Here is a 10762-nt window from a genome sequence, read left to right as displayed (position 1 = left end):
TGACTTGAAAGGAATTTATTTTCAGATTAGCATTTCCTTGAATGGCAACAGTTCAAGTTCAGACAAGAAAGATTTCATTAGAGCGAAAATGGCTCTTAAACATCACTGCTGCTATAAGGCCACAGAAAGAAAGCTCACTTATTAAAACCTAAAATTTCAATTTGGGTTTTGGTTTTTGTTTTTTTTTCCAGCTACTGCATGTAGTCAAACAATGCCAGTGAGAAAGCAGATACCCAGGGTTATTATATCACTGTAAAATTAGAAATTATTGTCTGGGAAGTTTGTGGAAATTTCTTCCCCTTCTGTATATCCAGACAAGGAAGCTGTCCTCAACAAAGATCTTCCTAACAACTCACTGGGCACAGGCTCTTTGTCATACAATCAGGTTCAATGCTGGGCATTTTTCCAGGACTGTCCATAAAGAAAACAAGGAAAAAACATGGTTGGCCATATTAAAACAACAAATACAGTGTTGGACAAAACTCTAAGTTTCTTCCCTCTCTAACTAGCATTCATGAAAATAAAAATACTGACATAAATTATTACCCTTCTCTGAAATAAATGAACATCCAACAGAGGTACTGCACAGTGATTAATCCCAGCAACATTAATTCAAATTCCAAAACCAATTACAGTGACAGTGCTTTCAGCTGTAATCTAGGAAAATAATCAAGATAGTTTTAACTCTGCTTTTCTGCTCTCCCTGTTAATGAACACACAGGGCAGTCCAACCCTGCTAGCAAACAGATGCCAGTTTTACAAGTGTTGTGTAGACGGCTCCATCTGAAACCCTATCAATATTATAATTAAAATGTAGTATTTTATTTTCTTTAAATTCAGGTTCTCTCAAATCTCACCAGGATTCAGCACTACAACAAGAGCCATCTCAAGCATATTATCATAGACTCATAGGATGTGTTGGGTTTGAAAGGACCTTTAAAGGTTATATAGTCCAACCCCCTCACAGTGAGCACGAACATCTTCAAGTAGGTCAGGTCACTCAGAGCCCTGTCAAGCCTGACCTTGAATGTCTCCAGGGATGGAGCCTCGACCACCTCACTGAGCAACCTGTTCCAGTGTTTCACCACCCCTGTAGCAAAGAACTTCTTCCTAATATCTAATCTAAACCTACCCTGATGTAGTGTAAAACCATTTGCCCCTGTACTCAGCGCTGGTGAGGCCACACCTCGAGTCCTGTGTCCAGTTCTGGGCCCCTCAGTTCAGGAAGGAGATTGAGGTCCTGGAGCAGGTCCAAAGGAGGGCAACCAGGCTGGTGAAGGGACTCCAGCACAGATCCTATGAGGAGAGGCTGAGGGAGCTGGGGGTGTTCAGCCTGGAGAAGAGGAGGCTCAGAGGAGACCTCATCACTCTCTACAACTCCCTGAAAGGAGGGTGTAGGCAGGGGGGGGTTGGCCTCTTCTCCCAGGCAACTCTCAGCAAGACAAGAGGGCACAGTCTCAAGTTGTGCCAGGGGAGGTTTAGGTTGGACATTAGAAAGAATTTCTTTACTGAGAGGGTGATCAGATATTGGAATGGGCTGCCCAGGGAAGTAGTGGATTCTCCATCCCTGGAGATATTTAAAAAGAGACTGGATGTGGCACTCAGTGCCATGGTCTGGTAACTGCAGCGATAGTGGATCAAGGGTTGGACTTGATGATCTCTGATGTCCCTTCCAACCCAGCCAATTCTATGATTCTATGATTCTATGATTCATTGCCCCTCATCCTGTTGCTACACACTGGTGTAAAGCAGTCCCTCCCCAGCTCTCCCCTTCAGCCTTGACAGCCAAAACCTTTTCAGTGCTTATGAAACTGCCAACCTATTCACAGCCTCTCAGATTCAGAAAGAGGGTAGATCAGCAGTTTTGGGGGTGGAGGGCTATGGGTTGTTACTTTGGTTTGTTTTTTGCATTGCTTCTAATGGATATAATTAGTAGAAGAGAACCAGAACTGCAGGAAGGTTTGAAATTTTGATTCTCTGTCGTTATGCCTGTTAGGAAAGACATAATGCTGCTGTTGTCATAAAAGGGGGCAGGAAGATCTTGACTTCTAAGTTGGAAGGGCCCAAGTCCACTGTTCACATTTCTTGTTATAGAACTTTGAACAGGAGAGGCTAATGATGACAGCAGTTTTCTCCAGGAACAAAGACGAAGCAGCAGATATGAAACCCAGATGAGTTTCAGTTCCTGCATCTGAGGCAATAACTCTGTTAAGCTTTCTAAAGGAGAGATGTCATCAATCTCTCCTCCACGTGTGCTCTTACATGCCTGACAGGGAGGATCCAGGATATGTTTTCTGAGTGGGGATGAGGGGATGAGAGGGGTGGGAATAGAAGTGGAGACCATATTCACAGAAAATTTATCGACTGAACCCTTTTTGATTGTAATAGGAGTGTCCTTTTCTCAAAGTAATTTCAAATAAAAAAGAAAAAAAAAGAAAAAAAGGAAAAAAGGGAAAAAAAAAGAAAAAAAAAAGCTTGTGACAGCAACATAACATGATCTGCAGCAGTGCTGATCAAGACGAGGTGCTGTGGCATCTGACAGAAAGAACCTGTCTTGTATTGGATGACACCTCTTGCAAGAGGCCTCCATCTTAAAGACTCTTCAGTTTCAGCTAACACAGTTTGCTGTAAGAGCTGATCTAATAACTCCTCTGGAAAGCCACTGCTAATTTTGAGGCTTTGAAATTAAGTTTTTTGTCTCCTGGTATTACAGCCATGATATTTGAAACCATTACAAAATAGTTGCATCACTAAGAGGTATGCCCTTGGGTTCATCTCACACAGTGTTCCTCCTCATGCCTCTAACTCAGTCAAGACCTAACTCATGGGAGTAGGTAACACCATAAATCTGGACATTTTTAGAGTCTGTTTGGCAGCAAGATACATAAAAAATTAATATATTTACTTACGGAATACCTGATGCAACTAAGTAACACTGCAAGAAAAGCCTTAGAGACAAATGCCAGTGACGTTCATTCCTGCTTCAGGTGGCTTGTTGTTTTCTTCAGCTGTAATAAGGTTTTGCTTAGTAAAGCTCCTTTAAATAGCACAGATTTGGAATCAGTTCAGAGTCAAGGAATATAAAACCTCAGAGAGGAGGGAAGGAAGAGAAAAACCTGAATCAAACAGAACCAACCACACCTTGATCAGAAAAAGGATTTCCATAATTTGATCTGACTTGTCCTGAAGAACAAAAGGAAAATTACCAAACTAACCTAACTCCTAACAGTCACTATCAGTTATCAGAGCAGGGCAGTCATTCCTGGCAAACAGCTCATTCTGTATCTGGCTTTGCTTAGTTCCCTGCACGTCATTTTATTTTGTTAGTTTTCTTCTTTGACCTTCCCTGTCTTGTTACAATGAAATTTCACTTGGCAGCTGAGGAAGAGTGGAAAACAAGACCAGCTGTAGAGCTGAGTGACTAAGTGACTACGCAAGAAAATATAAGCAAACCCATTAGAAGGGTCTTCAAAAATCCAAACATCGTTTTACTTTGTTCACTGGGTAAGCAAAAAGAAAACAAAAAAAGGGTTAAAGAACCTGAGTGCTTCCCACTCAGCATCCAAGTTGGAAGAGTGCCAGAATTAACACAGAATATGCACAAGAAAGTCTGGACTGGGATCAAAAAGGCAGTACAAAAGCCTCTGGCTGCAGGAGGACCAGGTTCACCAGTGGCTGCACACAGCTCAGTTCACAAATGGTTCACATGAAACTTGGGACAGAGCTGGTACCAGAGCTGCACTGACAAGGATGCTGGCAAGTGCCACCCATCCTGCAGCCTGTAAGGATGGGGCAGCTGGAAAACATCCTCCCCACTTTGTCCCCGCACGGGTCCCCCCCTGTCCCCCCCCCCCTCGGTGGCTCCGATGTCCCCAACCCCTTCGCAGCAACCAAGCTTTGCCACCTCTGTCCCCACATCGTGTTTGTGACCCCCCCCCCCCCCCCTCTCCCCAAATTATCTTTTTTTGTGGCGCGCCTCCCCCCCCCCTCCCCCCCCCCCCCGCGAAAGACGTTTAATTTTGTATTATTAATTATTAATTATTAATTTTGGACTAACATATTGTTACATATTGGTGGTGGTGGCACAGAACAGGCTCACCTCATTTTGGCCACACCTGCCCCAGGGCCAGCAAATTTACAAGGCAGACTCCTGGGAACTGGAGTCACTTCATCAAGCTCAGTGAAGTATGCCCTTCAAACAAGCTGGAGCTTTCACACAGATATTAAAAAACAAACCCAAACAGTGTAATTACTGTTTCCTTCATGCTTGCAATTCCCTAGTCATCCCTTTTTCATCACATGAATGACATCAGTGTCAGAAATTACTGCCCGAGGACCTATACTGAAACCAGCTCTGCAACCACACTAATGGGTCTCTGTACAAATGCAGGAGCAGAGTTTAAATTAGCTTTCAAATCATTTTACCGAATAAGAAAAGCAATAATTAAGAAGTTAAACACAGCAACAACAAATCAGTGACAATTAAAAGTAATCCTAATAAAAAGCAATCCTTTTATTCCTTTCATTCTACAGACTCAACAATTTTAGCATGGAATTAGCACTGAACATAGATGACTGCAAATGAAACGCTACCAAAACCTGGTAGCACACTGAAACACGTCTGCTTTAAAGGCTCCACCTCAGCCTGTATGAATCAAGCTCAGCTGAACGCATGTGGCTATACAAATAAGCTTGCAGGTCTTTCCTGTGTATTTCTACAACATCCAGAGGCTTAAGATCTGACTTTGGTTTTCATTCTTGACATATGCAAAACATACTTAGCAAAACTACTGTACTTCCATGATAGAGAAGTTCAAACTTTCCCAAGAATAACACCCCAGAGCTATTCAGAGTACAGCTGTTGCTGTAGTGTTACGAAATCTCAAGTGTCTTGTAGGCTAAGGGGCAGGGGCCCTTAGTTCTCTCTGAGTTGTCTCTTTTTTCTCTCCTCTGGACTCTTGTTAGACCTCTGCCCCCTTTCTGGAGCCACAGCTATTCCCCAGAAGACAGCATCAGGAGAGCTGTGACCACAAAAAGCACGATCTTGGCACAACCCATTTCCAGCCTTCTCCCACTGCAAGGGCTACAAGGCCACAGGCAAAACACATCCCTCTGCTGAGGGGGACGTGGCCACGTTGAGAAGCCCAAAATAGGTTAGAAGAGCAGCATAAAACCTGATTATTTTGATACAATTCAGTATTGTCTACACCCAGAAGCACCACACTGCCCACCCAACCCCCCCACTACATGTTTTTAATGAGGTTATGGTGGGGGAGCTGCTGCACTGATCACAAACCCATCAACAAAAGTCACAGGACTTGAGTCAGATTTTGGGCAACCTTTACAGCAAAAATTTTAGGAGCACTGAAAGAGCTTTTAGGTCACCAAAATCACAATTGCACATACATAACCATAAAGCCATAGAATGGCTAGGGTTGGAAAGGGACCCTAAAGATCATTTAGTTCCAACCCTCCTGCCATGAGGGCAAGGACACCTCCCACTAGATCAGGTTGCTCCAGGCCTCGTTCCAACCTGGCTTTAAATGCTTCCAGGGAGGGGGCAGCCACAAATTCCTTGAGCAACCTGTTCCAGGAAGATCACAATGATCATTTCTCTGCTGAAATCTTGTTACAAGAGCATTTAGGACCTAAATGGATCACTAAGAGCATCACCTAAGAGGGTAGTTGCCTAGGAACCACAGGGAGCAGAGACTTTGGCTTCTCTCAGGCCTCAGAGGAAATACTGATGCAGCAAAATCACTTCTGCATATTGTGAGGCAGATTAAAGAAAAAGCTTCTCTTTATACAAGTTTCCCAAGGTACCCATTTTATGTTAACCATACACCCATATACTGTCATCACATACTGATGTTCCTAATTAGATACTTTTCCCAATTACAAAAAAAACCCAAAAACAACACAAAACCCCCCAAAATCAGAACCACGGGATCTTTTCACAATGATACCACTTAAACTTCTGCACTGTAAAAACTGTAGAGACTAACAGAGGCAAAGCATTTTATCTGAAGGTTTTTATTTAGAACTTTGAATATAAATTTATTTCAATTTCAACTATATTCAGTGGATTTTATAGTCTTCTCAGAAAACAAGTGTCTTTGATATATATATTAATTTTCCTCTTATCTTTTCTTACAACTGTGTCCTGTAAGAGACAGGAGTGTTCTCAGTGTTTAATTGCTGTAAGGGCAGAAGTAAGAATTACTCCTTAGGCACTAAGTCGACTACAAAGAAGCATGTATGACTGTAAGCATCAAGCAAGTATTTACAACAATTTCAAATTTGGTTTAAAAAAAAAACAAAAAAAACCAAAAAACCCGAAACAGCTGCTTTTAATTAAGATTGGTTACTTTTTCCTGACCCTCAATAAATAGAAAGCGTAAGGCATGTGGAATCCAAATTCTTTACTGGAGCTGAAGCTAAAAAGCACTATCTGTCATTTACCCCGCGATTTTAAGTGGGACCTTTTCCTTCATCGGGACATCCGCACTAATTTCGCTTCCTCCAGATTTTCACCAGGGAACGGGCCGCGGGGTCGGCTGGTCACAAAAAGGGACACAGAGAGAGGGCGAGGGGGTAGCTGGGGAGCCGGAGACCCCCAGCGCGGCCCCGGTGGTGGGACTACCCGAGAGGGAGAGCAGCAGCCCGGCACGGCGGGAGCCGTCCAACCCCTCTCTAACGCCCGACGAAGGCCCAGCGAGCACAGTACGGGCGGCGAGAAGGTGTCACCGGGCAGGGCGGCGGGCGGCCTTCCCCGCCGGGGCGGCCCTACTTGCAGAGCCCCTCCAGCCGCTCCAGGGTGCCCTTCATGTCGCGGATGCGCTTGGCCAGGGCGGGCACGGGCTGCATGGCTCGGTCCAGCTCCTCGCACCGCGCCACCAGCGCGTACATAGCGCGGATGCTGAGGTCGGCCGCCTCGCCCAGGCTCTCCACGCCGTCGCGGTAGGTCTGGATGCAGCCCACGCTGAGGGCCGTCAGGGCCTGCAGGCCGCAGTGCACGTTGCGCAGCAGCTCGTCCACCTGGGCCGCTACTTGCCCGGCCAGGGCCACCACGTCCTGCAGCGCCCCGGGGTCGATGGCGGGGATGGAGCCACCGCCACCTCCACCACCACCCCCCACCGCCGTCGCCCCCGCCGGCGGCTCGCCCCGCGGGGCGCCGCTGAGCCGGATCCGCCGCTCCAGGTTGTTGGCCACGAACTGGGTGAGGCGGCCTTCGCGCAGCACCGTCCCCTCCAGCTCCAGCGCGCTCGCCAGCGTCGCCCGCCGCCCCTCAGACAGCTGCCGCCCCGCTACTGCTCCGTCGCCGGCTGCGGCCAGGCTCAGCGCCTCCAGGCTCCGCTCGTCCCGCCTCCGCTCCGCCGCCTCAAGGACGGGCTCCTCCTCCTCCTCCGCCGCTGCTGCTGCCGCCGCCGCAGGCGAGAGCCCGGCAGCCGCCACGGGCCCCAACGCCGGCACCTCCATGGCGGGCGACGCGTGCCTGCCCCGCCGGCATTGCCCCGCCCACCACGGGGCGTGTCCCAGCCTGTTTACGTCCTCTAGGATTGGCTGCGGTGAGGAGGGGGCGTGGCCGAGGTTGTTTGTCTGCCTTCCGATTGGCCGGCGGCTCTGCCAACGCCCCGTTTGCTCGCTTCGCACTGCGGGCCCGTGACTCGGAGACTGGGGCGTGCCCGTTGTTTGTGTCTGCTCGGATTGGCCGGCCTGCGGAAGCGGGCGTGGCCTCAAGTGTTTGTGTCGTTCCCGATTGGCCGAGGCGGGGCCGAAGAGACGGCCGCTTCGCGGAGATTGGCGGCGGGCGGTGGAGGGGCGTGTCGCGCAAGCCGTCGGCGCACGGTGATTGGCGGGGAGGCGGAAGGGGGCGTTCCCCGCTGGGGTAACAACACCGAGCGCCGCTGGCTGCTTCTTTCACTCCCCCGCCATGTTCTCCTAACAGCGGAACCGATTGCGCCACCATCTCAGCCCTCAAAGCCCAGGCGAACACTCCCCAGCGACCCGACCTCCTCACCCCCGTCTGGGCTCGACCCCTCTTCCCGACACAACTCTGGGTACCCACGTCCCACCATGGTCACCACCACGGCGCCGCCGCCCTTCCTGACTCGCATCTCGGCAGGCACCGAAGACCCCAGGCGGTTGCCCTCCACCCTTTTCCAGCGCCTCAGGCGAGGGGACAGCAACTGTGAGAACCAGCCCGGCTGCTGCCTGGCGGGCCCGGGGGGCAGCGCGAGGCCCGCGTTGAAGAGAGTCCGGCGGAGGAAGGGAAAGATCCGACCCAGCCCCGCGGGGCTCCTCTCCGGCCGATACCAGCAGTACCAACAGCATCGCGCCGGCCTGGGAAGAAGGACCCCGCTGGGAACGCAGGGCTCGGGCGAACTTCGCGATCACCCTGCACCAGCGGTCTCGCCTTCCACCTCCGGCCTCGTTACGGTCCCCCCGGAGGAGCCCCCCCCCGCGCCCGCCCCCTCGAGACCCGCACCGAGCAAGCCCCTTAGGAAGGAGGTAAACGGCGGGCTCCGCTACTTCGCCTCGGCTTCTTTTCCCCCAACCTCCTTTCTCCCACACTCAGGAAAGGCTTTCGCCTCCCCCCCCCTCCCTTTTCGTTCTTTGCTGGGGAGGGGGTTGTGGAACGGTGATGGCGGCAGGGGGGCCTGCGGCGGGGTGTGGGGATGCGGGGGGGGGGGGGGTGCGGAGTTTCCGTTACGCCCGTTCGGACGGGGCGGAGGGTAGCGGAGGGGGGAGAGGGAGGGAGGGAGGGAGGGATGGTGCGGGGAGAGCGACAGCTGGGCTGCCGATTGGCTGCCCGGCTCCACCAATCAGCGCCCGCCGCCGAGCCCAGCAACAGCCGTATTTAGCCTCCTGGCCGCGCGCCAGCCGCCCTTGAGCGCGCAGGCGGGACGTGCGAGGGGCGCAGCGCCCCATGGCGGCCGCGGCGGAGGAGGCGGCGGCGGCGGTGGTGGTGGAGCCCCCGGCGATGTGGCGGAGGCGGCGGCTGTTTAGCGGGCTGCCCGTAACACGCCGTACCCTTCGGGAGGCAGACCCCGCCTCCCCGCTCAGCGTCTCCGACGCTGGGGTTTCGGGAGCCCGACGCGGGGGCGGTGCGGGAAAGGCGTCTGGGAGTCCGGCTAGCGCTGCCGGAGGGACTTAATGAGGAGAGGGGTCGTGTGTTGACGTGAGTTCTTTGTCCCTGCAGTTCTTAAAGAACAAGATGGGAAAGACTGAGAAGGCTGCCGTCCCCTACAACCAGCCTGTTCACAGTTTACATCTGTGTGAACAACCAAAGATTACCAGGCAGAAGAATAAGTGTAATATGCCGCTGACAAAGATCACCTCGGCAAAAAAGATAGAGAACTTTTGGCAAGATTCTGTATCGCCAGAAATAGTGCAGAAGCAGGAGAAGAAGCCACTTAAAAACACAGAGAATTTCAGAAACACCAGGTCCAAGAAACCCATTATCCTCACTGAATCGAGCCAAAAAGAAAACTACGCTGGGGCAAAATTTAGTGATCCCCCGTCCCCCAGTGTCCTTCCAAAGCCTCCCAGCCACTGGGTGGGTGGCACAGCTGAACCGTCTGACCAAAACAAAGAGCTGATGGCAGTCCACTTGAAAACTCTCCTTAAAGTTCAAGCATAGTTTCCAAGATCTCTTGAGTAATTGGCAAAGAAAACTCCATCCAGGAAACTTAAAACATGCCTTGTTGCAACAGAAATTGCAAAAGACTGTCAAGTCTTACTACATTAACAAATCCTTGTATTATATTTTTTATGGTTGTGTAAATAGTGTACATCATGTACTATGTGTATATTCTTGTTCATACTTTGAGAGGTACATTTTAGTTTTGTTATGAAATGATGTATTTTGCGCTGCCTGAATGGTAGATGTCTTGTATATACAATATGGACAGTTTTAAGTGTGTGTCTGACACATGAAGACTTGACTTCATTTGCACAAGGTAATGAAAATTTTAAAAGGAGAGTACTGCTTTCTCATCTTAAAGTTCCAGATCAAATGTGAATGTTCTGTTCATGCACTACTGACAATAGTTTTACCTTCTGTGTCCCAATCAAGTATAAACATGGAATTTCCGTACAAATGTGAAGTTTTGCTCTCTGCTCTGGAAACAGTTCCAGGAATTCTGTTCATCTGTTCATTTTTAAGATTAATTGGAATTTGAGAAAAAATTCCAACCCATCAATTTGAGCACTGCTGGTTTCTCTAAAAAAAAAAAAAAAAAAAAAAAAAAAAATTAAAAAAAAAATTAAAAAAAGCAGAGCTTACTGCCAAGAATCCAATTGGTCACTAAAAAAAATTAAATAAAACAATTTGGCCTCCCCTTAAGCACGTCTCTGTTTTTCTTGTGTGTGTGTCTGTTAATTCAAGTACGTGAATTTAAATTACTTGATGCCTTCTAGTGCATCAGTAGGGATATTTTTGTCCTTAGTCTTCAAACTATCCCCATAATCACGAGATTCAGTAGCTCATTAAGAATTCCACTTCGTTTTCCAAAATGTTTTCTTTGTGATACATCATCTTAGGTTCCTCAGCCTTTCGTTTATTGAAAGCTCAGATCTAAAGAAAGTTGAGCAGTCACAAGTTCAAAGTCGCAGAGCAGCCTAACATTTTCATAGTAACTTGTTACTAAAGTAACTGATACTGAAAAGTAGCAGTGACAGAAAGTTAGGTCTGGGGCATAATACTGAGTTAGTATTTGCCACTACATTTGTCTCTTATTCCTAAGAGATATGGTGGAAG

The 10762-nt window shown here is 49.0% G+C and overlaps 2 protein-coding genes and 1 long non-coding RNA gene across 3 annotated transcripts; 1 reads left to right on the top strand and 2 right to left on the bottom strand.

The window, feature by feature from the left end:
* LOC139795552 (uncharacterized) lies at positions 1-3383 on the bottom strand. The gene is made up of 2 exons (XR_011725566.1): positions 2910-3383; positions 1-411 (listed from the first exon to the last, which is right to left on the bottom strand). It is a non-coding gene; the product is annotated as an uncharacterized lncRNA (long non-coding RNA).
* Positions 3384-6016: 2633 nt separating this feature from the next.
* Positions 6017-7969, bottom strand: BORCS6 (BLOC-1 related complex subunit 6). Its single transcript, XM_071741357.1, is given in 2 exon segments — positions 6017-7497; positions 7499-7969. Coding segments are annotated over 2 exon segments (1182 nt in total). The 3' UTR covers positions 6017-6786.
* PNRC1 (proline rich nuclear receptor coactivator 1) lies at positions 7864-10348 on the top strand. The gene is made up of 2 exons (XM_071741358.1): positions 7864-8511; positions 9203-10348. Exons 1-2 carry the CDS (start codon positions 8077-8079, stop codon positions 9641-9643), a joined length of 876 nt encoding a protein of 291 aa, XP_071597459.1. The 5' UTR covers positions 7864-8076; the 3' UTR covers positions 9644-10348.
* Positions 10349-10762: the final 414 nt, after the last annotated feature.

This window comes from Heliangelus exortis, chromosome 3 (genome assembly GCF_036169615.1).
Source record: "Heliangelus exortis chromosome 3, bHelExo1.hap1, whole genome shotgun sequence".
Classification (NCBI taxonomy): domain Eukaryota; kingdom Metazoa; phylum Chordata; class Aves; order Apodiformes; family Trochilidae; genus Heliangelus; species Heliangelus exortis.
The sequence above is the reverse complement of the archived record's forward strand: the minus strand, read 5'-3'. Positions and strand labels throughout refer to the sequence as shown.

What these genes read in the sequence shown, in the direction of transcription:
- PNRC1 (XM_071741358.1), top strand. Translation starts at nt 8,077, where the DNA reads ATGGTCACCACCACGGCGCCGCCGCCCTTCCTGACTCGCATCTCGGCA. An exon ending in GCAAGCCCCTTAGGAAGGAG is followed by an intron (nt 8,512 to 9,202) that starts GTAAACGGCGGG and finishes TTGTCCCTGCAG; the next exon opens with TTCTTAAAGAACAAGATGGG.